This window comes from Scyliorhinus canicula, chromosome 14 (assembly GCF_902713615.1).
Source record: "Scyliorhinus canicula chromosome 14, sScyCan1.1, whole genome shotgun sequence".
NCBI lineage: Eukaryota > Metazoa > Chordata > Chondrichthyes > Carcharhiniformes > Scyliorhinidae > Scyliorhinus > Scyliorhinus canicula.
The window spans coordinates 3,778,711-3,806,015 of NC_052159.1; the positions used below are offsets into that span (position 1 = coordinate 3,778,711).

At 53.6% G+C, this 27,305-nt stretch overlaps 2 protein-coding genes across 2 annotated transcripts in view; both read right to left on the reverse strand.

The window, feature by feature from the left end:
• The window catches only part of LOC119977202 (interferon-inducible GTPase 5-like), a 134,887-nt gene that overhangs the window by 40,951 nt on the left and 66,631 nt on the right, over positions 1 to 27,305 (reverse strand). The window lies entirely within an intron of this gene.
• The window catches only part of LOC119977203 (rho-related GTP-binding protein RhoG), a 50,527-nt gene continuing 42,987 nt past the window's right edge, over positions 19,766 to 27,305 (reverse strand). Inside the window, exon 2 of the mRNA XM_038817909.1 lies at positions 19,766 to 22,881. Within this exon, the coding sequence (XP_038673837.1) occupies positions 22,268 to 22,843 (576 nt within the window). The 5' untranslated portion in view covers positions 22,844 to 22,881 and the 3' untranslated portion in view covers positions 19,766 to 22,267. The remainder of the gene's footprint in view (positions 22,882 to 27,305) is intronic.

A 27,305-nucleotide genomic window follows, 5' to 3' on the forward strand; every position in this document is an offset into this window, starting at 1 on the left:
ATCCCATCCCATCCCATTCCCCATACCCCCCACCCCACCCCATTCCCCCCCCCTCTCCCCATTCCCCCCTCCCCCCCATCCCATTCCCCCCCCACCCCATTCCCCCCTCCCCCCCACCCCATTCCTCCCCCCCACCCCATTCCCCCCTCCCCCCCCACCCCATTCCCCCCTCTCCCCCACCCCCCCCCTCAGGTTAAACCAAAATGAAGCAATATTCAAAACCCTCCCCTGCTCACACCGCCCTGCCCCCCCCCCCCCATCCTGCCGTTTACTGGTTCTCACACCAGTATGATGACCCCCACGTGAGGCCTGCGACTACCCTGAACCCCCCCCCCATATCACCCAAACCCCATAATAACAAAACCCACAAATAAATAAATAACCCCCTATCCCACCCTCCACATCGCCCCAGCCCCCGAACATCACACCCATCTCATTGAAAAGGAGAGTGTTAGCGAGGGGAACGTGGCAATGATACAGAAATACACAGCAATCAAACTAACAACAATATCTTCAATGGCACAGAACAACCACATTTCGGCGAATATACAGATTCACAATCCGCTGATGCTGAAGAAACATGTTCGCCTCCTCCGGGGTGTCTGCAAAGTGATCCACAAACGGGCCAGAAACAACATTCCAAATCTCACACCATCCTTGTGCAGGACTGCCTTGACTTTGTTGAATCTGCCGCGGCGTTTAGCCAGTTGCGTACCCCAATCGGGGTATATTCTGATTACACTTGCCTCCCACAAGCTCTTCTTCCCCTGCCTGGCCCACCTCCGAATGATTCCCCCTGTCCAGGAAACGGTGCAGTCACACCAACATCGCCATCGGTTGCTCGCCCGCCTTTTGCTTTCCCCTTAGCGTTGTGTGTGCACGATTAATCTAGAGGCTGACTGAAAACTCTCTCACCTGCCAGCTTCTGCAGCATCTGTGCAACGTATTCCGGGCATTGGGAGCCCTCCAACCCCTCCTGCAGACCCCACTATTCGGATATTCTGCCGTCACTCGTGATTCTCCAACTATGTCACGTACTTTTTTGAAGCTGCCAGGCACCCAGGAAAGCTCTGCTTCCACCGAGGCCGGCCTCTCCTCCTGGTCAGCGGCGGACTCCTCCAGTTCCTGTAGTGGTGCACCCTGAGCCTCGAGTCTGCTCGACCCTCTCCGCTGCCGCCAAATCGCATCAATAGCGTTTACCAGATCTTCAGAGGTTTCCAATCTCTGTTTTTGGAATTGAGTTGTTAAAATGTCCACCAGCTGAGCTGTGGACCATTGGGCCGGAAGTGCCGACTCTGAGCCCATCGCCAACGCGCCTTCAACCGCGCTCTCCAGTACCTCGTGGTCGGCTTGCAGATGATTTTTATTTTACCCCCGTTGCTCTTGGCCGCGCAAATTCCGGACCGTGCGCAAAAAATAGTCAACATCTCACTTTAACGCAGCCTGTCATGTGAGAGTACCTTTAAGAAATGAAGGTTTAAGCAATGTACCTTTAAGAAATGGAGCAGCTCATATTACTGAAGTGATGTCAGAGGGTGGGGGGAGCTGAGTTGAGCTCACTTCTGCTTTTAGTTTCAGTTTGAGAGAGCAGCTGAAAAGTGCCTGGCTAGTTTGCTGAGAGCTGCATGAAGACAAAGAGCTTGGGTGTGTCTGTGTTTGCAGTGAGGTGGATCTGCTGTGATCTCTGCCAGGAAAGACTATCTCTGAATCATTTGGGTGATTTAAACTCATAATAGTAATGTCTTTAACCTGATGTGTTTCTGTTTAAAGGTGTTAAGTCTTTTGGAGGTTTGAAGGAACATTTTGAGGGATTATTTAGTGTTGTATTATTTTCGGGGTTATCTTTGAAGAAAGGGGTGGTAAGGGATCCAATGTTTATTTAAAAAGGTTAAGTTGAATTCATGGAATAAACATTGTTTTGTGTTTAAAAACCCACGTGTCCATAATTGTAGTACCACACCTGGAGACCAAGCCGTGTGCTTCAAAAGCAACAATCCATTAAAGGGAGAGGTTGGTTGAACTCCATGATACATTTTGGGGTTCTGAAAACGCCGCTCCCATAACAAGCCTGTAATTCAAAGAGAAGAATCCGGAAGGATGTGCTGGTTTAAACTGGAGACTGCAGGCTGGCCAACATCAGTGAGGATTCAGTTTGATTGATTGGATGGTGGCCAATGAATTGGTCCAAAAGGCTGTGCTCTACCTGCTAACAGGTGGTGACTAGATCCGATCCCACGAGAATGCTCGTCAGAGCTTCAAGGATTGAGTTGGGTTTCAGTTTGACTCCTGGCAGCCCTGAGGAAGATCAGCTATCCTCTCTCTCCATTGTTCTCCAGGAAGGCCGTGTTTCTGAACTGGCGGAGAGCCAGGATGTAGAGCTGGTTTAGCTCAGTGGGCTAGATAGCTGGTTTGTGATGCAGAATAGGGACAGCAGCGCGGGTTCAATTCCAGTACCAGCTTACCCGAACAGGTGCCGGAATGCGGCGACTAGGGGCCTTTTACAGTAACTTCATACTTGTGACAATAAAAGGTTATTATTATTATGAATCGATGTACAGGCAGAGTCGAACACCAACCAACCTTCTCCTGAAGGACAAAGGCAGAACCGACCAACTCGCCATAAAGATAGAGGCCTGAATGTGAACCTTGAGCTGGAAGCGGAGTTGAACAGCAGTAAGGTGTCTTACCAGAAGGCTTCTTGCCTGTGAGTACTGCAATCTCTAAATTACAGAGACCCTGAATGAAAATGAAAATGAAAATCGCTTATTGTCACGAGTAGGCTTCAATGAAGTTACTGTGAAAAGCCCCTAGTCGCTACATTCCGGCGCCTGTTCAGGGAGGCGGGTACGGGAATCGAACCGTACTGCTGGCCTGCTTGGTCTGCTTTAAAAGCCAGCGATTTAGCCCAGTGTGCTAAACCAGCCCCATAATCTACAGAGAAGATCATTACAGGCTTAGGGCAGCACGGTAGCACAAGTGGATAGCACTGTGGCTTCACAGCGCCAGGGTCCCAGGTTCGATTCCCCACTGGGTCACTGTCTGTGCGGAGTCTGCACGTTCTCCCCGTGTCTGCGTGGGTTTCCTCCGGGTGCTCCGGTTTCCTCCCACAGTCCAAAGATGTGCAGGTTAGGTGGATTGGCCGTGATAAATTGCCCCTTAGTGTCCAAAAAGGTTAGGAGTGGTTATTGGGTTACGGGGATAGGGTGGAAGTGAGGGCTTAATGTGGGTCAGTGCAGACTCGATGGGCCGAATAGCCTCCTTCTGCACTGTTTGTTCTGTGTTCTATGTAAATATAGTTGTTTGGCTGTAAACCAGAGACTTTAATCTGTAAGTGTGCTGTGAGGGAACCATGCTGAATCTTATCTTTTGACTTTCATCCTTATTATTTCTCACCCTTGTCCCCCTCTGTTTGCGTCCATAATAGGGGCAGTTAAAGTGGGAGCCAGGAGTTAGATGATAGTTAACCAGTTGCATTTTCTGCATTTGTTTCATGACAGTTCCTGTTATTAATAAACAGTAAAACCTCAGTGGACCTCAGCTGGAGGATTGTGTCTCGTTCTGGAAGCCACGCGTGTAAGAGAATTACAAACCTGGTGACTGTAATTATTGGGCAGCCAAGTGCTGATTTTCAGTCGGTAGATAGTCCAATACGCCTGGTGGCAGGCGGTAAGAGTGGGAGAGTTTCCTGCTCAGCCAGACTGCGGAGGGTAATGGCAGTCCAGAGATCGGTGGATTGGCCATGCAAAACTGTCCTTGGTGTCCGAAAATGGTTGGGTGGGGTTACTGGTTACGGTGGATAAGGTGTCGGTGTGGGAGTAGGGAGCCTCTTTCCAAGGGCCGGTGCAGACATGATGGGCTGAATGGCCTCCTTCTGCATTGTTAATTCTATGATTCGAGGAGCAGAGTGTATCTGAGCGCAGATCTCTGAACATGGCAGAGCAGGGGAGGGTGCAGTTAATAAAGCAGAGACTATTCTGGGCTTTATTAATAGATTACGAGAGCAAGGAGGTTATGTTGAATTTATATGAGACACTGTTCGACCTCAGCTGGAGTATTGTGTCCAGTTCTGATCGCCACACGTGAAAGAGAAACGAGTCTTTGCTTCAGGTGACGGGTCCCTGCAGGATTTCTCCACAGTAAGCTGGGATCGACGCCCCTCTTTTGCAGCCTGATCCCCTGCAGAGACAGAATCCCTGACTGATCAGACTTAGCTCTCAGTTCACGGCCTGTCCTCAGGTCCCGTTTTCAGGAATCCAACGCCCCACAGGCTTCTTGGAGAGGGAGAGTTAATTGGGTTTTTTTTTGGAGGGGTTTAGCAACTGCTTCGTGGGGAGGATTTCGCTGGATCTTCTGCCTCCGCGCTGTTGAAATGAAAAGTGAAAGCAAAATGGAGCCAGATGCTCTGAAACACATTCCAGTGCAATAATATCCAATCACCACTTGTTACCGGGCAGAGCACAGCCTTTTGGGAACGTTTTGTGGCCATCAACAAATCAATAAAACTAAGTTATCCCTGTCGGCAATCATTAGTCCAAAATAGCAGAGCCTGCTGTCTGAATTAAAGGCGCAGGCCACCGCTTCCTTCTGTCTGAATTAAAGGCGCAAGCCACCGCATCCTTCTGTCTGAATTAAAGGCACAGGCCACCGCATCCTTCTGTCTGAATTAAAGGCCCAGGCCACCGCTTCCTTCTGCCTGGATTGAAGATACAGGCTGTCTAAATGACACATGTCCATAAATCATCCATTAATCAACAAAAATAAAAGAAAGGGGGAACAAGGGAATAGCCAGAAAATGAACAAGAAGGGCCCGTCCAATGGGGAACAGGCTCGGGAATGGCATTAACTGATGATGCTCGTTTGGAGAGTCAGTGCAAACACAATGGGCCACATTGTCTCATTCTGACAGTGCGGCACTCCCTCAATACTGACCCTTTGACAGTGCAGCACTTCCTCAGTACTGACCCTCTGACAGTGCGGCACTCCCTCAGTACTGACCCTCTGACAGTGCGCCACTCCCTCAGTACTGACCCTCTGACAGTGCAGTACTCCCTCAGTACTGACCCTCTGACAGTGCGGCACTCCCTCAGTACTGACCCTCTGACAGTGCGCCACTCCCTCAGTACTGACCCTCTGACAGTGCGGCATTCCCTCAGTACTGACCCTCTGACAGTGCGGCACTCCCTCAGTACTGACCCTCTGACATGCGGCACTCCCTCAGTACTGACCCTCTGACAGTGCGGCACTCCCTCAGTACTGACCCTCTGACAATGCAGCACTCCCTCAGTACTGACCCTCTGACAGTACAGCACTCCCTCAGTACTGACCCTCTGACAGTGAGGCACTCACTCAATCTGACCCTCTGAGCAGCACTCCCTCAGTACTGACCCTCTGACAGTGCGGCATTCCCTCAGTACTGACCCTCTGACAGTGCGGCACTCCCTCAGTACTGACCCTCTGACAGTGCAGCACTCCCTCAGTACTGACCCTCTGACAGTGCGGCACTCCCTCAGTACTGATCCTCTGACAGTGCAGCACTCCCTCAGTACTGACCCTCTGACAGTGCAGCACTCCCTCAGTACTGACCCTCTGACAGTGCGGCACTCCCTCAGTACTGATCCTCTGACAGTGCGGCACTCCCTCAGTACTGACCCTCTGACAGTGCGGGACTCCCTCAGTACTGACCCTCTGACAGTGCAGCACTCCCTCAGTACTGACCCTCTGACAGTGCGGCACTCCCTCAGTACTGACCCTCTGACAGTGCGGCACTCCCTCAGTATTGACCCTCTGACAATGCGGCACTCCCTCAGTACTGACCCTCTGACAGTGCGGCACTCCCTCAGTACTGACCCTCTGACAGTGCGGCACTCCCTCAGTACTGACCCTCTGACAGTGCAGCACTCCCTTAGTACTGACCCTCTGACAGTGCAGCACTCCCTCAGCACTGACCCTCTGACAGTGCGGCACTCCCTCAGTACTGACCCTCTGACAGTGCGGCACTCCCTCAGTACTGACCCTCTGACAGTGCGGCACTCCCTCAGTACTGAGCCTCTGACAGTGCAGCACCCCCTCAGTACTGACCCTCTGACATTGCGGCACTCCCTCAGTACTGACCCTCTGACAGTGCAGCACTCCCTCAGTACTGACCCTTTAACAGTGCGGCACTCCCTCAGTACTGACCCTCTGACAGTGCGGCACTCCCTCAGTCCTGACCCTCTGACAGTGCGGCACTCCCTCAGTACTGACCCTCTGACAGTCCGGCACTCCCTCAGTACTGACCCTCTGACAGTGCGGCACTCCCTCAGTACTGACCCTCTGACAGTGCAGCACTCCCTCAGTACTGACCCTCTGACAGTCCGGCACTCCCTCAGTACTGACCCTCTGACAGTGCAGCACTCCCTCAGTACTGACCCTCTGACAGTGCGGCACTCCCTCAGTACTGACCCTCTGACAGTGCGGCACTCCCTCAGTACTGATCCTCTGACAGTGCGGCACTCCCTCAGTACTGACCCTCTGACAGTGCAGCACTCCCTCAGCACTGACCCTCTGATAGTGCGGCACTCCCTCAGTACTGACCCTCTGACAGTGCGGCACTCCCTCAGTCTGACCCTCTGACAGTGCGGCACTCCCTCAGTACTGACCCTCTGACAGTGCGGCACTCCCTCAGTACTGACCCTTTGACAGTGCGGCACTCCCTCAGTACTGACCCTCTGACAGTGCAGCACTCCCTCAGTACTGACCCTCTGACAGTGCGACACTCCCTCAGTACTGACCCTCTGACAGTGCAGCACTCCCTCAGTACTGACCCTCTGACAGTGCGGCACTTCCTCAGTACTGAATTTGAGATGAATGCTACGCATTAAAACATTGCTGGGAAAGCAAAAGAGAAAGATTAACGGGGGAGAATAAGTAACAATAATAATAATAATTGCTTATTGTCAGAAGTAGGCTTCAATGAAGTTACTGTGAAAAGCCGCTAGTCGCCACATTCCGGCGCCTGTTCGGTGAGGCCGGTACAGGAATTGAACCCGCGCTGCTGGCCTTGTTCTGCATTACAAGCCAGCTGCTTAGCCCACTGTGCTAAACCAGCCCCTGGTTGAATCAAATATTCCTTCTGACACCCCTGGCAGCCCACCCATCTGGGTTGGAAAGATGTGGGTTAGTGTCTGATGCCAGTGCTTTGGGAAGACAGTCCAGCTTACCTGGCTGGTGTCTTTATAAAATCCTCACTCTGCACAATTGTGCGAGCTGATACCACAACTGTTTCTGCAACTGTCTCTTGCGCACTTTTCAGACAAACTATCTGAGCCTGTGGAAAGAGGAATCAGGAGTTCTTGCTCAGCAGAACCTTTGTCTCTTGTTGTCTCATCATTTGCTTTAAATACATTTTTAATTCCTGCCGCATCGCTCCCGAATGTGGGTGCTCAACATGGTGTTAGAAACAGAGTAAATAGAAACAGGAGAAGGCCATTCGGCCCTTCGAGCCCGCTCCGCCATTCATCACGATCATGGCTGATTATCCAGCTCAATAGCCTAATCCCACTTCCCCCCATATCCTTTGATCCCCTTCACCCTGAGCGCTATATCTATTCTATCTAACTGCTTCTTGTAAACATAACAATGATTTGGTCTCAACCACTTTCTGTTGTAGCGAATTCCACAAACTCACCACTCTCTGGGTGAAGAAATGTCTCCTTATCTCTGCCCTAAATGGTCTACCCCGTATCCTCAGACTGGGACCCCTGGTTCTGGACACCCCCCACCATCGGGAACATCCTTCCTGTATCGACCCTGTCCAGTCCCGTTAGAATTCTATAGGTTCTGTTGAGGTCCCCCCTCCTCCATTAGTCTGAACTCCAGCCAATTCAATCCTTTTTTTTAATGTATTTTATTTCAAAAGTACAAAAATAATCTGGGGAACATTCTCCCCAACTCACAATTTTACAGTCCGTACAAGTTTTCCCCCCTTTTCACCCCCTCCTACCTCTCTCCACCCCCCCACCACCACCACCAAATAGACCCCACTGCGTCTCAAAGCCCCCCCCCCCCCCTCCCCGATCCCCTCAGTTCAAACTTGATTTTCTCCAGTCGGAGGAATCAAGGCACCAGCCAGGCCGCCACCCCCACCAATCCAGCCGGGCAACCTGAGAGGTGAAGGCCACACCCTCGGCCTTCCTCCCCTCCATCAGCTCCGGCATTTCTGAAACCCCAAAAATTGCCACTGTGGGGTCCGGCCCGGCCTCTACCCCCTACAACCTTTGATAACGTCCCGAACATGCCTCCCAGTATCTCTCCAACTTCTCACAGCCCCAGGACATGTGTGTGGTTCGCTGGTCCTCACCCACACTTCTCACAACCGTCTGCCACTCCCTCGAAGAACCCACTCATCCTCGCCCGAGTCATGCGCACCCTGTGTACCGCCTTAAACTGAATCAAACTCATCCTCGCACACAAGGAGGTTGAATTGAACCTGCGCAGTGCCTCACTATACACTCCCCATCCTATCTCCCCTCAATTCCTGTGTCATCCTCTGCCCGAGAGGCTGTTTAGCACACTGGGCTAAATCGCTGGCTTTGAAAGCAGACCAAGCAGGCAAGCAGCACGGTTCGATTCCCGTACCAGCCTCCCCCGAACAGGTGCCGGAATGTGGCGACTAGGGGCTTTTCACAGTAACTTCATTGAAGCCTACTCGTGACAATAAGCGATTTTCATTTCATTTTTTCATCCATTTCTCCTTGATCTCACCACTTGCGCTCCCCCCTGCCTCACCTTCTCCACATTTGCTGCCCAGTAATAGTGCAGCAGATTCGGTAACTCCAACCCCCCTGCCTCTGTAGTAGCCCTCTGTACCCTTGGCACCTTCCCCGCCCATACAAACTGCGTCTAGATTCCAGAAAGAGGCCCTTGGAATAAAGATTGGGGGGGTCTGGAATAGGAATAGGAACCTTGGACCCTCCCTGCCAGTGTCAGGTGCAGCCTGTCCCATCTCCTAAATTCCTCCTTTACCTCCTCCACCAACATTGTTAAGTTCCATTTGTACATCGCCGCCCACTCCCCCATCACCTGAACCCCCAAATATCTAAACCTATCCCTGGCTACCCTAAATGGCAATACCCCCAAATTAGCTCCAAGATCCGCCTCGTTGACCGGAAACACCTCTCTTTTTCATACATTCAACCTATAGCCCGAAAAGGCCCTGGACCTCTCTAATAGGTCTATAATTCTCCCCATACACTCCAGCGGGTCCGATATGAATAGCAGCAGGTTACCTGCATACAGCGACACCCCGTCTTCCCTCCTCCCCCTCACAATCCCCTCCACCCTGCTGACCCCTTAAGGGCCATCGCCAAGGGCTCTTTCACAACAACGACAGTGGACACCCCTGCCTCGTTCCCTTGTGCAACCCGAAGCTCCGTGAGCTCATCTCATCTGTCCGGTAGACTCGTCACCGGGGCCACATACAGCAGACACACCCACGCAACAAACTTCAGCTGAAACCTAAACCTCCCCAAAACCTCAAACTGGTACCGCCATCCCACCCGGTCACCATTCTCCACATCCACAGAGACCACTACCTCCGACACCCATCCCCTTGTTGGGCCCATGATCACTTTTAGTAACCGCCAAATATTACAGGAAAGTTGCCTGCCCTTCACAAAGCCCGTTTGATCTTCTGTGACCACCCATGGAATGCATTCTTGCATCCTCCCCGCCACTAACTTAGCCAACGCTTTCACATCCGTGTTGAACAGTGATATGGGCCTGTATGACCCACACTCCAATGGGTCCTTCCCTTTCTTTGGAATTAGTGTGACCATCGCCTGGGTCAGCGTCTCCGGCAGCTCCCCCTTCTCCAGCGCCACGCTAAACAGCCCCAATAAATGTGCTGCCAACTCCGTTGCAAACTCCTCATGAAACTCTGCCGGGTAACCATCCAGCCCCGGGGCCTTCCGCGACTTCATCCCGTTTATGCCGTCCATCTCCTCTCTCAACCCTAGCGGCTCCTCCAGCGCCTGCCTCCTCTCCTCATCCAGCCTTGGCAATTCAGCCCATCCAAAAACAGCCCCATATCTCCTTCATCAACCCGGATCTGGCCTATACAATTTCTCATAATACTCCTCGAACGCAGGGCGGCACGGTGGCGCAGTGGTTAGCACTGCTGCCTCATGGCGCCGAGGTCCCAGGTTCGATCCCGGCCCTGGGTCACTGTCTGTGTGGAGTTTGCACATTCTCCCCGTGTCTGCGTGGGTTTCACCCCCACAACCCAAAGATGTGCAGGGTAGGTGGGTTGGCCACTCTAAATTGCCCTTAATTGGAAAATTTTAATCGGGTACTCTAAATTATAAAAAAATAAATAAAAATGCTCCCTGAACGCCTCATTTATCTCCCCAGCTCGGACACTACCTCCTCCTTCCCTGTCCGTACCCTCAGAGGTTCCCTGGCTGCGGCCTGCCTCCATAGCTGATGGGCTCGCCTTCTCTCCGTATTCATACTGCACCCACCTCACCATAGCTGCCGAACCGCCCTTTCTGTCGTCAGCCTATCGAACTGCCCCCGTAACCTCTATCTCTTCGCCAATCCCTCCACGGTGGGGGTCCTTGAATATTCCCTGCCCCCCCTCGACTATCTCACCCAATAATCCTCCATACTCCCCTCTCCTCTTCCTATCTCTGTGAGCCTTGAGCGAGATAATCTCCCCCCCGAACCACTGCCTTCAATGCCTCCCAGAATGGGGCTACAGATACCTCCTCATTTTGGTTCAGCTCCACATAGTCCTTAATCACAGACTGCACCTTATCACAGAACCCCCTGTCCGACAACAGCCCTGAGTCTAACCTCCATCCTGGCCTCAGTTCCTGCCTCGAGCTAAGCCGAATCTCCAGCCAGTGCGGTGCGTGTTCAGAGATCGCGATTCCCACGTGCCACCCCCACCAACACCTCAATCTCCATCCGGGGCTTTCCAACGTGTGACAATCCTTCTCCCTCCTCCAACACCCCAATTGTCTCTTCCAATTCCTTGGCCAGGAACCTTCTTCTGACGAGTCTGATAATCAGCAGACCTGCCACTCCCGGGCAGGGAACTGCTCCACACCTTCAGCTACACTTTCCCGTCAAAATTCCCCTGTTTCCGGGTAAAGAAATCTCAAAACAACCTTCGAGCCGGAGCTGCCCTGCGTGTGACCACCCACTCCATACCCGCTACCGGACGTCCCAGTCAATACAATCCCTTTTTTTTTATTACTTTGGCTGAGTTACAAAGGCAGAGTTTAGAGTGTGGACAGGGGCAAACCCCTAATCCAGCTCCTTGCCTGCTCCAAAAACCAATTCAAATTGAATCCAATTTATGGTCCCCACAAAGAGACAGACCAGATCTGAGCCAAAAGTCTGAGACGCGATGTGAATACAATCGCAACCAACTGTCTCCACATATCTCCATCCGGCCCACCCAGGAATCAGTCTCGCTGACCACCACGGCAACAACGTGTCACAGGAAGAGGTTTGCAGAACACACAACGGTCAATGGCAATCTAAAAGTGTTGCTTTTCTCAAAAGACGCAATTGAATTAAATGTTTGTCCGATGTTTGATGAAAAGCTTGAGGAATGACAGGAAGAAGGTGTGGGAAGGTCAAATTCTCCAACAGCATTAACGCACCTGCTCCACTCTCACCTCTTCAGGTTGTGTATTCAATCCCCACTCCAGAGTTTGGGACACGGTAATCCAGAATGATACACCCAGTGTATTGCTGAGGGAGTGCCGCACTGTCAGAGGGTCAGTGCTGAGGGAGTGCCGCACTGTCAGAGGGTCAGTACTGAGGGAGAGCTGCACTGTCAGAGGGTCAGTGCTGAGGGAGTGCCGCACTGTCAGAGGGTCAGTACTGAGGGAGTGCTGCACCGTCAGAGGGTCAGTACTGAGGGTGTGCAGCACTGTCAGAGGGTCAGTACTGAGGGAGTGCTGCACTGTCAGAGGGTCAGTACTGAGGGAGTGCCGCACTGTCAAACGGTCAGTACTGAGGGAATGCTGCACTGTCAGAGGGTCAGTACTGAAGGAGTGCCGCACTGTCAGAGGGTCAGTACTGAGGGAGTGCTGCACTGTCAGAGGGTCAGTACTGAGGGAGTGCCGCACTGTCAGAGGGTCAGTACTGAGGGAGTGCCGCACTGTCAGAGGCTCAGTACTGAGGGAGTGCCGCACTGTCAGAGGCTCAGTACTGAGGGAGTGCCGCAATGTCCGAGGGTCAGTACTGAGGGAGTGCTGCACTGTCAGAGGGTCAGTACTGAGGGAGTGCCGCACTGTCAGAGGGTCAGTACTGAGGGAGTGCCGCACTGTCAGAGGGTCAGTACTGAGGGAGTGCTGCACTGTCAGAGGGTCAGTACTGAGGGAATGCTGCACTGTCAGAGGGTCAGTACTGAGGGAGTGCTGCACTGTCAGAGGGTCAGTACTGAGGGAGTGCTGCACTGTCAGAGGGTCAGTACTGAGGGAGTGCCGCACTGTCAGAGGGTCAGTACTGAGGGAGTGCCGCACTGTCAGAGGGTCAGTACTGAGGGAATGCCGCACTGTCAGAGGGTCAGTACTGAGGGAGTGCTGCACTGTCAGAGGGTCAGTACTGAGGGAGCGCTGCACTGTCAGAGGGTCAGTACTGAGGGAGTGCCGCACTGTCAGAGGGTCAGTACTGAGTGAGTGCTGCACTGTCAGAGGGTCAGTACTGAGGGAGTGCTGCACTGTCAGATGGTCAGTACTGAGGGAGCGCTGCACTGTCAGAGGGTCAGTACTGAGTGAGTGCCGCACTGTCAGAGGGTCAGTACTGAGGGAGGGCCGCACTGTCAGAGGGTCCGTACTGAGTGAGTGCCGCACTGTCAGAGGGTCAGTACTGAGGGAGTGCTGCACTGTCAGAGGATCAGTACTGAGGGAATGCTGCACTGTCAGAGGGTCAGTACTGAGGGAGCGCTGCACGGTCAGAGGGTCAGTACTGAGGGAGTGCTGCACTGTCAGAGGGTCAGTACTGAGGGAGTGCTGCACTGTCAGAGGGTCAGTACTGAGGGAGTGCCGCACTGTCAGAGGCTCAGTACTGAGGGAGTGCCGCAATGTCCGAGGGTCAGTACTGAGGGAGTGCTGCACTGTCAGAGGGTCAGTACTGAGGGAGTGCCGCACTGTCAGAGGGTCAGTACTGAGGGAATGCCGCACTGTCAGAGGGTCAGTACTGAGGGAGTACCGCACTGTCAGAGGGTCAGTACTGAGGGAGTGCCGCACTGTCAGAGGGTCAGTACTGAGGGAGTGCTGCACTGTCAGAGGGTCAGTACTGAGGGAATGCTGCACTGTCAGAGGGTCAGTACTGAGGGAGTGCTGCACTGTCAGAGGGTCAGTACTGAGGGAGTGCTGCACTGTCAGAGGGTCAGTACTGAGGGAGTGCCGCACTGTCAGAGGGTCAGTACTGAGGGAATCCCGCACTGTCAGAGGGTCAGTACTGAGGGAGTACCGCACTGTCAGAGGGTCAGTACTGAGGGAGTGCCGCACTGTCAGAGGGTCAGTACTGAGGGAGTGCCGCACTGTCAGAGGGTCAGTACTGAGGGAGTGCCGCACTGTCAGAGGCTCAGTACTGAGGGAGTGCCGCACTGTCAGAGGGTCAGTACTGAGGGAGAGCTGCACTGTCAGAGGGTCAGTGCTGAGGGAGTGCCGCACTGTCAGAGGGTCAGTACTGAGGGAGTGCTGCACCGTCAGAGGGTCAGTACTGAGGGTGTGCAGCACTGTCAGAGGGTCAGTACTGAGGGAGTGCTGCACTGTCAGAGGGTCAGTACTGAGGGAGTGCCGCACTGTCAAACGGTCAGTACTGAGGGAATGCTGCACTGTCAGAGGGTCAGTACTGAGGGAGTGCTGCACTGTCAGAGGGTCAGTACTGAAGGAGTGCCGCACTGTCAGAGGGTCAGTACTGAGGGAGTGCTGCACTGTCAGAGGGTCAGTACTGAGGGAGTGCCGCACTGTCAGAGGGTCAGTACTGAGGGAGTGCCGCACTGTCAGAGGCTCAGTACTGAGGGAGTGCCGCACTGTCAGAGGCTCAGTACTGAGGGAGTGCCGCAATGTCCGAGGGTCAGTACTGAGGGAGTGCTGCACTGTCAGAGGGTCAGTACTGAGGGAGTGCCGCACTGTCAGAGGGTCAGTACTGAGGGAGTGCCGCACTGTCAGAGGGTCAGTACTGAGGGAGTGCTGCACTGTCAGAGGGTCAGTACTGAGGGAATGCTGCACTGTCAGAGGGTCAGTACTGAGGGAGTGCTGCACTGTCAGAGGGTCAGTACTGAGGGAGTGCTGCACTGTCAGAGGGTCAGTACTGAGGGAGTGCCGCACTGTCAGAGGGTCAGTACTGAGGGAATGCCGCACTGTCAGAGGGTCAGTACTGAGGGAGTACCGCACTGTCAGAGGGTCAGTACTGAGGGAGTGCTGCACTGTCAGAGGGTCAGTACTGAGGGAGTGCCGCACTGTCAGAGGGTCAGTACTGAGGGAGTGCCGAACTGTGAGAGGGTCAGTACTGAGGGAATGCCGCACTGTCAGAGGGTCAGTACTGAGGGAGTGCCGCACTGTCAGAGGGTCAGTACTGAGGGAGTGCTGCACTGTCAGAGGGTCAGTACTGAGGGAGTGCTGCACTGTCAGAGGATCAGTACTGAGGGAGTGCTGCACTGTCAGAGGGTCAGTACTGAGGGAGCGCTGCACTGTCAGAGGGTCAGTACTGAGGGAGCGCTGCACTGTCAGAGGGTCAGTACTGAGGGAGTGCTGCACTGTCAGAGGGTCAGTACTGAGGGAGTGCCGCACTGTCAGAGGGTCAGTACTGAGGGAGTGCCGCACTGTCAGAGGGTCAGTACTGAGTGAGTGCTGCACTGTCAGAGGGTCAGTACTGAGGGAGTGCTGCACTGTCAGATGGTCAGTACTGAGGGAGCGCTGCACTGTCAGAGGGTCAGTACTGAGTGAGTGCCGCACTGTCAGAGGGTCAGTACTGAGGGAGGGCCGCACTGTCAGAGGGTCCGTACTGAGTGAGTGCCGCACTGTCAGAGGGTCAGTACTGAGGGAGTGCTGCACTGTCAGAGGATCAGTACTGAGGGAATGCTGCACTGTCAGAGGGTCAGTACTGAGGGAGCGCTGCACGGTCAGAGGGTCAGTACTGAGGGAGTGCTGCACTGTCAGAGGGTCAGTACTGAGGGAGTGCTGCACTGTCAGAGGGTCAGTACTGAGGGAGTGCCGCACTGTCAGAGGCTCAGTACTGAGGGAGTGCCGCAATGTCCGAGGGTCAGTACTGAGGGAGTGCTGCACTGTCAGAGGGTCAGTACTGAGGGAGTGCCGCACTGTCAGAGGGTCAGTACTGAGGGAATGCCGCACTGTCAGAGGGTCAGTACTGAGGGAGTGCCGCACTGTCAGAGGGTCAGTACTGAGGGAGTGCTGCACTGTCAGAGGGTCAGTACTGAGGGAGTGCCGCACTGTCAGAGGGTCAGTACTGAGGGAGTGCCGCACTGTCAGAGGGTCAGTACTGAGGGAGTGCCGCACTGTTCAGAGGGTCAGTACTGAGGGGTGCCGCACTGTCAGAGGGTCAGTACTGAGGGAGTGCTGCACTGTCAGAGGGTCAGTACTGAGGGAGTGCGGCACTGTCAGAGGGTCAGTACTGAGGAGTGCTGCACTGTCAGAGGGTCAGTACTGAGGGAGTGCCGCACTGTCAGAGGGTCAGTACTGAGGGAGTGCCGCACTGTCAGAGGGGTCAGTACTGAGGGAGTGCCGCACTGTCAGAGGGTCAGTACTGAGGGAGTGCCGCACTGTCAGAGGGTCAGTACTGAGGGAGTGCTGCACTGTCAGAGGGTCAGTACTGAGGGGAGTGCCGCACTGTCAGAGGGTCAGTACTGAGGGAGTGCCGCACTGTCAGAGGGTCAGTACTGAGGGAGTGCCGCACTGTCAGAGGGTCAGTACTGAGGGAGTGCCGCACTGTCAGAGGGTCAGTACTGAGGGAGTGCTGCACTGTCAGAGGGTCAGTACTGAGGGAGTGCTGCACTGTCAGAGGGTCAGTACTGAGGGAGTGCTGCACTGTCAGAGGGTCAGTACTGAGGGAGTGCTGCACTGTCAGAGGGTCAGTACTGAGGGAGCGCTGCACTGTCAGAGGGTCAGTACTGAGTGAGTGCCGCACTGTCAGAGGGTCAGTACTGAGGGAGTGCTGCACTGTCAGAGCGTCAGTACTGAGGGAGTGCCGCACTGTCAGAGGGTCAGTACTGAGGGAGTGCTGCACTGTCAGAGGGTCAGTACTGAGGGAGTGCCGCACTGTCAGAGGGTCAGTACTGAGGGAGGGATGCACTGTCAGAGGGTCAGTACTGAGGGAGTGCCGCACTGTTAGAGGGTCAGTACTGAGGGAGTGCCGCACTGTCAGAGGGTCAGTACTGAGGGAGGGATGCACCTGTCAGAGGGTCAGTACTGAGGGAGTGCTGCACTGTCATAGGGTCAGTACTGAGGGAGTGCTGCACTGTTAGAGGGTCAGTACTGAGGGAGTGCCGCACTGTCAGAGGGTCAGTACTGAGGGAGCGCTGCACTGTCAGAGGGTCAGTACTGAGGGAGCGCTGCACTGTCAGAGGGTCAGTACTGAGGGAGTGCTGCACTGTCAGAGGGTCAGTACTGAGGGAGTGCCGCACTGTCAGAGGGTCAGTACTGAGGGAGTGCCGCACTGTCAGAGGGTCAGTACTGAGTGAGTGCTGCACTGTCAGAGGGTCAGTACTGAGGGAGTGCTGCACTGTCAGATGGTCAGTACTGAGGGAGCGCTGCACTGTCAGAGGGTCAGTACTGAGTGAGTGCCGCACTGTCAGAGGGTCAGTACTGAGGGAGGGCCGCACTGTCAGAGGGTCCGTACTGAGGGAGTGCCGCACTGTCAGAGGGTCAGTACTGAGGGAGTGCTGCACTGTCAGAGGATCAGTACTGAGGGAATGCTGCACTGTCAGAGGGTCAGTACTGAGGGAGCGCTGCACGGTCAGAGGGTCAGTACTGAGGGAGTGCTGCACTGTCAGAGGGTCAGTACTGAGGGAGTGCTGCACTGTCAGAGGGTCAGTACTGAGGGAGTGCCGCACTGTCAGAGGGTCAGTACTGAGGGAGTGCCGCACTGTCAGAGGGTCAGTACTGAGGGAGTGCTGCACTGTCAGAGGGTCAGTACTGAGGGAGTGCTGCACTGTCAGAGGGGTCAGTACTGAGGGAGTGCTGCACTGTCAGAGGGTCAGTACTGAGGGAGTGCCTGCACTGTCAGAGGGTCAGTACTGAGGGAGTGCCGCACTGTCAGAGGGTCAGTACTGAGGGAGTGCTGCACTGTCAGAGGGTCAGTACTGAGGGAGTGCTGCACTGTCAGAGGGTCAGTACTGAGGGAGTGCCGCACTGTCAGAGGGTCAGTACTGAGGGAGGCCTGCACTGTCAGAGGGTCAGTACTGAGGGAGTGCCTGCACTGTCAGAGGGTCAGTACTGAGGGAGTGCCGCACTGTCAGAGGGTCAGTACTGAGGAGTGCCGCACTGTCAGAGGGTCAGTACTGAGGGAGTGCTGCACTGTCAGGGGTCAGTACTGAGGGATGCTGCACTGTCAGAGGTCAGTACTGAGGGAGTGCCGCACTGTCAGAGGGTCAGTACTGAGGGAGTGCCTGCACTGTCAGAGGGTCAGTACTGAGGGAGTGCTGCACTGTCAGAGGGTCAGTACTGAGGGAGTGCCGCACTGTCAGAGGGTCAGTACTGAGGGAGTGCCGCACTGTCAGAGGGTCAGTACTGAGGGAGTGCCTGCACTGTCAGAGGGTCAGTACTGAGGGAGTGCCTGCACTGTCAGAGGGTCAGTACTGAGGGAGTGCCTGCACTGTCAGAGGGTCAGTACTGAGGGAGTGCCGCACTGTCAGAGGGTCAGTACTGAGGGAGTGCTGCACTGTCAGAGGGTCAGTACTGAGGGAGTGCTGCACTGTCAGAGGGTCAGTACTGAGGAGTGCTGCACTGTCAGAGGGTCAGTACTGAGGAGTGCTGCACTGTCAGAGGGTCAGTACTGAGGGAGTGCTGCACTGTCAGAGGGTCAGTACTGAGTGAGTGCCGCACTGTCAGAGGGTCAGTACTGAGGGAGCGCCGCACTGTCAGAGGGTCAGTACTGAGGGAGTGCTGCACTGTCAGAGGTTCAGTACTGAGGCGAGTGCCGCACTGTCAGAGGGTCAGTACTGAGGGAGTGCTGCCCTGTCAGAGAGTCAGTACTGAGGGAGTGCAGCTCTGTCTGAAGTGCTGTCTTTCAGATGAATCATTCATCGTGCTTTCTGTGCCTTTTAGTGATGGTGTATCTGATCCGACATTCAGCTTGAAAAAAAGTTTCCCCAGTCACATTTTCAATATTTATCAACATTTATTAGAATGGGATTGCCGTGATTGTGAGAGAAACAGTCTTCCAACAATTGTCCAGCCTGTCGGGGGACCCACAGCTGGAGTAATGTCTGTCAAATTGGCTCTTTACCGAGGAAGGAAAAACTCCCCTGGAGAGGGAGAGGGAAGAGGGAGAGGGTGACAAACATTCAGTCAACTGAGACGAGGGGTTCGAGTGCATTGGGTTTAAATTCAGAATGTGATCTGATAGAATCCTCCACGTCGGGAGGGGGTTTAGGGGGTTTGACAGTGCGGGGGGGGGGGGGGGGGGGTGCGAGTAGATTGATGGTGCACTCCTTATATTCATTAAAAATCATCAAACAATGCCATTGTTGTTGGTTGTACTGTTGCTCACGACAGAGCAGAGGGTTGTGAGAAAGAAATGTTCCATACAGCGAGTGGTAATAATGAGCTGGATCGCACAGCCCACGAGATGGGTGGGTACAGAAACAATGACATCAAAAGGAAGTTGGCCGGCGCTCAACAGAAATAAACTTGCTGTGGGGATTGAGTAAGACTGACTGGATTGCTCCACGGAGAGCTAGCATCAAGTCAATGGGCCAAGTGGCCTCCCTTGTGTGCTGTAAATGACTCTCCACTTAACGAGGGACATAGGATGTGCCTCAGAGCCAGGGGTTGTGAGGAGAGACAGGGAATGTCGTGTAAAATGGGGAACAGGATAGGGTGGAAAGCATGGGGTCTCCGAGTGGTTGAGTGGACTGGATTATTAAAAATCCATCCTTCAGCTACTGGCATCACTGCCAAATTCAGTATTTATTGCCCAAATCTAGATTTGCTGACAAAAATCTGTGTCCTGGATTATCCTGACCTGCTTCCTCAGCCTTTTGAGTCAGAGGTTTGGATTTTCACTTCCTTCTGTTGGGAAGATAGCGTGACATCTCCCCCTCAATGGCCTGACTCGAATTTCCATTGGTCAGCACTGTGGCTTCACTGCGCCAGGGTCCCAGGTTCGATTCCCGGCTTGGGTCACTGTCTGTGCGGAGTCTGCACGTTCTCCCCGTGTCTGTGTGGGTTTCCTCCGGGTGCTCCGGTTTCCTCCCACAAGTGCCGTTGGGTGAATTGGACATTCTGAATTCTCCCTGAGTACCCGAACAGGCGCCGGAATGTGGCGACTAGGGGCTTTTCACAGTAACTTCATTTGAAGCCTACTCGTGACAATAAGCGATTTTCATTGCATTTCATCCCTCAATCTTCTAATCTCAAGGGAATGCCTGTGCAACCTGTCAGCATTAAACCGCCTTGAATCCAGCTGCAGCAGTACTCAGGAACGGTGTAGGGAAAGAATAAAAATCAACCCCCAGGCTTCAGAAGCTGGCCTAGCCACTACAACGGCACCAGGCCGCCCAATATCACAATTTCAACATAACTCCAAAAACAAAGTCTTTATTAGCTCATAAAGATTAAAACAATGCAATGTCGGAGATTATTAAACATTTCAAGCAACAAAAAAAAAAAGCATACTTCAAACACCACACATTAAGAACAGATTTACAAATGAGCAGTTTGAGTTTCTTACATCTTTATTAATTATGAATACTTTTTACTTTTCAAAAAAAGCACCTACTAATTTAACAGGATATCATAGCAGGTAACGGTGAGGAGGAATTGTTAAGCGGCAGAAACAACTATAAACCCAGGGTTTCAGCATAACCTCTCGGACAGACCTCAAAGGCTCCCCTCTGGGTTTCGAACCTGAGCATTTGAGAGTGGCATTGACTCCTGCATGATGCCTGAGAGCAGGTCATTCAACCGTGGGAGCAGCACATTAAGCAAGCGCTGGACTGTGGAGAAGATAAAGATGGGGCGAGGGGAGTGAGAAAGGGGGGTTGGGGGAATGCAAGGGGAGTGAGAAAGGGGGGGGGGGAATGCAAGGGGAGTGAGGTGCGTCTGACTTCAGTGGCCTGTTTGGTGGCAGCTGTGTTAGAAACCAGAGAGTTTAGGCCCGAGGCTTGGGGGGGGGGGGGGGGGGGTCATCAATTTCTATTTGATTGCAATTGCTTGGGAGGGGAAGATTGAGCAAAGTACCAACAAATCTCCCAGAAGGCATCAGCACCTATGATTGGAGATATTGTGGGAGGAATTAATCACATGACTTTTAACCAGCTCCCTGACCCACAAACCCCCTGCCGTTGGCTGCCCACGGGTCAATCTTTAAGGCACCAGTGGAAAGGGTTTTCCAGCCATTTTTTGCTAGTGAGGCAGATAGGATGGGACTGTTGAACTTTAGCTTTCTGTAACCTTCAGTCACCTGCATTGAGCGTCACTGACTCGGGTTATTCTGACTGTACGTGAAAGTCCATTCCCCGAGAAGCATATCCTCACACTCTCGCTATATCGACTGCTCGTCGGACTACATCCCTCGACCCCAATCCCAAATCACCTCATCCAACCCCCCCCTGAAGAGTTGGGAGCCAGGAGGAGGCAGGTCAAGGTCTGGGATATTCCGCAGGAGCCAACAAATCCCTCAAACGCCGTCATTCTGGTGGAAACTGCCTTCACAGCGTGACCCTCGGGCAAATGCCTGGTCCAACAGCCACCCGACCATCTCAGTCTCCCATCGAGGCCGTTCTGCTCCCTCCCCACTCGGAAAGCTGAAACAAAACCATCGTCAGCTACTCGGAAATCAGTGCATTTAAAAACCTCTCTCCCACACTCTCCATGTTCGGGATCGATTCTGGTTGGGCGAGAATTCAAATTTTCTGACCTGCCCAAACCTGTATCGGGTGTCCTAGTGGCAACATCCAGAGGTCCAGGCCAATACCCTGGGGACAGTGGTTCAAATCCCAGCAAGGCAGCTGACAGAATTTAAATTTAGTCAATTACTCTGGAATTGAAAGCAATGGTGACCACAAAACCATTGTCGATTGTCATAAAAAAGCCATCAGGGTCACTAATGTCTTTGAGGGAGGGAAATCTGCCCTCCTTACCCGGTCTGGCCTACATGTGACTCCAGACCGCTGACACGGTCCAGCAAGCCACTCAGTTCAAGAGCAACAAACACTGGCCTCGTCAGCCCAACACATCCCAGGAAAGATTACATTTTTAAAAAGACCTTTTGATCCAGACCCTGGAGCTGAGGAGAGGCGAGCCAGGCTTTCACTATCTGAAATGAAGGCCTGCCTCTCTGCACTCCTGCCCACAGCTACAGCATCAGACCAAAGGACTGTAAACCAGCCCATCCGGACACTGCTTACAACCAACTCCCTGGAAAGCCAGAGTGGGAGAAGAAGCGGATCGGCTCAGGCTTCGGCTAAAGGTTCAGAAGAACTCATCGTTTTGGACTCGAAACGTTCACTCGGTTTCTCCGCCACAGATGCTGCCAGACTCGCTGAGATTTTCTCGCACTTTACTACGGCTAAAGGTGGGACTCATCCAACAGGGAGATGTGGACAATCCCTCAGGAATGTGTTATTCCAGGAGAAGGATTATAGGGAATGTCCAGCTGGGATGAGCTCTGGGGAGGGAAGGCCAAAGGATGGAGGATCCACGGGGTCAATCTGCTCGGCAAAGTGAGGAGGGGACAAGGACAGCCAAGAGGGCCCCTTCCCATACTCATCCCAAAATACTCTAATGTTTCCTGGATGTTTGATTGATGCGGGAGGGAGGGAGGGCAGGAGGGAGGGAGGGAGAAATGGGAACCAGTCCAATTGGAGACGTCAATCTGGCTAATCCTTCTCAAACTGGACGAAGCAGATTTCTTCCCAACGAGCGTTGGTTATATTCCAGAGCCGCTGACTGGATGCCGGACCGGTTTCACAAAGGTCCTGACTGTGCGGCAAATCAAGGTGGGAGTGGGTAGGAGAGTGTGAGGGGGGGGGGGGGGGGGGGGGGGGGGGGGGGGGGGGGGGGGGGGGGGGGGGGAACCTTCCTCACAAGAGTACGCAGGGTTTTCTGATTTTCACCGGAGTTGGGTTAATCACAGCTCTCACTGCCTCGGCAAACACCTCTTTAATTCCTTCCTGGTTGAGTGCTGAGCACTCCATGTACTTCACGGCCTGGATCTGCTTGGCCAGCCCGTTGCCCTGGTGCTGCGTGATGGGTGCCAGGCTCTGCTCCTTCAGCTTCTTGATGGTTTCCGGGTCGTTCCGCAGGTCCTTCTTGGTGCCCACCAAGAGCATGGGCACGTCTGGGCAGTGGTGGGTCACCTCAGGATGCCACTTGTGGCGGATATTCTCATACGAGGGGGGACTAGCTATGGAGAAGCAGATGATGAAGACATTGGTCTGGGGGTAGGACAAAGTCCTGAGTCTATCATACTCCTCCTGACCCGCAGTGTCCCAAAGGTTCAGACTAACTGTCCGACTGTCCACCGTGATCTGCGCACTATAGTTGTCAAAGACGGTTGGGATGTACTCTTTGGGGAAGGCATTGGTGGTGTAGCAGATCAACAGGCAGGTCTTTCCAACGGCACCATCCCCCACCACCACACACTTAATACTCTGCATCCCTGGGCCACGATTATCAGCTCCTCGACGTCAGCAACCTGCAAACCCACAAACAAAAAAAAAATTCAGTAACTGAGAAACAAACAATTTCTCCCCCTCGCACACCCAACTCCGCTGTGCTGAAACTTAGATTACTGAGTGGGAGATATCCGTCTACCCAGACTGACGTGTGGAGCAACATTGCGGCAATGTTACTGGACTAGTTATTCGGAAGTCTGAAATAATGATTTAGAGACAAGTGCCATTTGGGGGAATGGAAATAAATCTGGCACAAATAAAAACTGTATCAGTAAGGGTGATCATGAACATTTTGGGAAGGACTATTTTGGTTTTGGAGGGGGTTGAGTGAGGATTTACCACAATGATACCTGGAATCCCAAGATCCCGGGTTACATTCCGTGGAATTCAGAAGATAAAGGGCGTAAATTCATCAAAATGTTTTCAGGATTTTTAGACAGGACAGATACTTCCTCAGGAAACTAAGGAAATTCAGCATGTCCACATCGACTCTTACCAACTTTTACAGATGCACCCATAGAAAGCATCCTATCGGGCTGCATCATAGCCTGGTATGGCAACTGCTCGGCCCAGGACCGCAAGAAACTTCAGAGAGTCGTGAACACAGCCCAATCCATCACACAAACCTGCCTCCCATCCATTGACTCCATCTACACCTCCCGCTGCCTGGGGAAAGCTAATCAAAGACCCCTCCCACCCGGCTTACTCACTCTTCCAACTTCTTCCATTGGGCAGGAGATACAGAAGTCTGAGAACACACAGTAATAGATTAAAAAACAGCTTCTTCCCCACTGTCACCAGACTCCTGAATTACCCTTTTTTTAAAAATGTGTTTTTATTCAAACTTTTTACAAAATTTTACAAACCACTACAGAAAGAAAACAACAAAAAACATAATAATAATAATAAAGAAAAGCGAATTAACAATTTAACAAAGCAAGGTGGGGTATCTGCCCTTTACAAGTAAAATCTATCCCCCCCCCCCCCCCCCCCCCCGGGTTGCTGCTGCTGCTGACCACCTCCACTTAACGTTCCGCGAGAAAGTCAAGGAACGGTTGCCACCGCCTGGAGAACCCCTGCACAGACCCTCGCAAGGCAAACATTATCCTCTCCAAACTTAGAAACCCAGCCATGTCACTGGCCCAAGTCTCCACATTCGGGGGCTTCGAGTCCCTCCACATTAACAAGATCCGTCTCCGGGCTACTAGGGAGGCAAAGGCCAAGACGTCGACCTCTTTCGCCCCCTGAACTCCCGGATCTTCCTACACTCCAAAGATCGCTACCTCCGGACTCGGCTTTACCCGAGTGTCCAAGAGCTTGGACATAGTCTTTACAAAGCCTCTCCAAAATTCTGTAAGTGCAGGGCATGCCCAGAACATATGGACATGGTTTGCTGGGCTCCCTGAGCACCTCACACACCCGTCCTCCACCCCAAAGAACTTGCTCATTCTCGCCACTGTTATAGCCGCCCAGTGCACCATCTTAAACTGAACCAGGCTAAGCCTGGCACAAGAGGAGGAGGAATTGACCCTGCCCAGGGCGTCTGCCCACAGGCCCTCATCCAGCTCCTCCTCCCATTTGCCCTTCAGCTCTTCCACCGAGATCTCCTCCGCCTCCTGCAGCTTCTGGTATATATCCAAAACCTTTCCGCCCCCTCCCCACATGCCTGAGACCACCCTGTCCTGTATCCTCCAGGCCGACAGCAGCGGAAATTCCCCTACCTGCTTCCTCAGGAAAGCCCGGACCTGCAGGTACCTAAAGGTATTCCCTGGGGGCAACCCAAATTTCTCTTCCAGTGCCCTCAGGCTAGCAAAAGTCCCGTCAATAAACAAGTCCCCCATCCTTTTGATACCCGCTCTGTGCCAGCTTAGGAACCCGCCATCTATTCTACCTGGAACAAACCTGTGATTGTTCCATATCGGGGTCCAGACTGAGCCCCCCCCCCCCCCCCGATTGCGCTCTAAGAACAGTCTCTTAACACGCGGGGTCTTGTTTGCCCACACAAATCCCGTGATAATCCTGCCCACCCGCCTGAAGAAGGCCTTGGGGATGAGGATGGGAAGGCACTGGAAGGCGAACAAGAACCTGGGGAGGACCGTCACCTTCACGGACTGCACCCTGCCCGCCAGGGAAAGCGGGAGCATGTCCCACCTCTTAAAGTCCCCCTCCATCTGATCCTCCAGCCGCGCTAGATTGAGCTTGTGCAGGGCACCCCAACTCTTAGCCACCTGTATTCCCAAATAGCAAAAGCTGCTTCCCACCATCTTAAGCGGGAGCTCTCCCAGTCTCTTTTCCTGGCCCCTCGCATGGATCACAAAAAGCTCCCTTTTCCTGACATTCAACTTATACCCCGAAAAGTCCCTGATGACCTCCCCCATCCCCTCCACTGGATCCGAAATGTACAGGAGCAGGTCATCCGCATACAGTGAAACTCGTGCTCCTCCTCCCCCCCCCCCCCCCCCCCCAAAACCAGCCCCCTCCAGTTTCTAGACTCCCTCAATGCCATGGCCAGAGGCTCAACTGCCAGGGCAAACAGCAGGGGGGACAGGGGACACCCCTGCCTCGTTCTTGTGGGCAACACAAGTGGTTAGCACTGTGGCTTCACAGCACCAGGGTCCCAGGTTCGATTCCCTGCTGGGTGACTGTCTGTGCGAAGTCTGCAGTTCTCCCCGTGTCTGCGTGGGTTTCCTCCGGGTGCTCCGGTTTCCTCCCACAGTCCAAAGATGTGCAGGTTAGGTGGATTGGCCATGATAAATTGCCCTTAGTGTCCAAAAAAGGTTAGGAGGGGTTATTGGGTTACGGGGATAGGGCTTAAGTGGGTCAGTGCAGACTTGATGGGCCGAATGGCCTCCTTCTGCACTGTATGTTCTATGTTCCTCGATGTAGCCTAAAGTACTCCGACCGCAGCCGGGTCGTCGACACACTCGCTACAGGGGCCTGATACAGCAATTTAACCCACCCTATGAATCCCTCGCCAAATCTAAATCTGCGTAACACTTCCCACAGGTACTCCCACTCCACTCCATCGAAGGCTTTTTCCACGTCCATTGCAGCCTCCACTTCTGCATCCCCCCCTTCAGAGGGCATCATGATCACATTCAGGAGCCTCCACACTTTCGTGTTCAGCTGCCTGCCCTTCACAAACCCAGTCTGATCCTCATTGATCACCTCCGGGACACAGTCCTCAATTCTGGTGGCCAGGATCTTGGCCAACAGTTTGGCATCTACATTAAGGAGCGATATCGGCCTGTAGGAGCAACATTGCAACGGGTCCTTATCTCGCTTAAGGATGAGCGAGATCAGAGCCTGTGACATTGTCGGGGGAAGGGTTCCCTTTTCCTTCGCCTCTTTGAAGGTTCTCAACAATAACGGGCCCAACAGCTCTGAGAATTTCCTGTAAAATTCTACGGGATATCCATCCGGTCCCAGGGCCTTGCCTGACTGCATTCCCTCCAAACCCTTAACCAATTCCTCCATCTCAATCGTGGCCCCCAATCCCTCGACCCGCCCCTCCTCCACCTTAGGGAACCTCAGTTGGTCCAAGAATTGCTTCATCCCCCCCCCCCCCCCCCCCCCCCCCCCCCCCCGGGAGTTCTGACTCATACAGTTTACCATAAAAGTCCATGAAGACCTCATTGATCCTCGCTGAGCTCAGCACCATGTTCTCCCCCCCCCCCCCCCCAAATTCCCCCAATTTCCCTGGCTGCCTCTCTCTTCCGTAGTTGGTGCGCCAGCATCCTGCTTGCCGTCTCCCCATTCTCGTACCCCGCTCCTTGTACCTTCCTCCACTGAGCCTCTGCCTTCCCTGTGGTAAGCAAGTCAAACTCCGCCTGCAGACTCTGCGCTCTTTTAACAACCTCTCCTCGGGGGATTCCGCATACCTCCTGTCCACCCAGAGTATCTCCCCCACCAACCTCTCCTTCTCCATCCTATCCCTCTTCTCCCTGTGGGCCCTGACTGAAATTAGCTCCCCCCTGATAACTGCCTTCAGCGCCTCCCAGACCACACTCACTGAAACCTCCCCAGTATCGTTGGTCGCCACATAGCTTTGGCTACTCCTCCGAATCCGCCCACAGACCTCCTCGTCCGCCAATAGTCCTACGTCCAGTCTCCACAGAGGGTGTTGGCCTCTCTCCTCCCCCAGCCCCAACTCCACCCGGTGCGGGGCATGGTCCGAAATCGCAATGGCTGAGTACTCTACCCCCTCCATTCTCGGGATTAGCGCCCTGCTCACCACGAAAAAGTCAATCTGCGAGTAAACCTTGTGAACATGGGAGAAGAAAGAAAACTCCTTCGCCCTTGGCCTAGCGAATCTCCAGGGTCCACTCCCCCCATTTGGTCCATGAACCCCCTCAGGACCTTGGCCGCTGCCGGCCTCTTACCCGATCCAGACCTAGATCGATCCAGTGCCGGGTCCAGGACCGTGTTGAAGACCCCCCCCCCC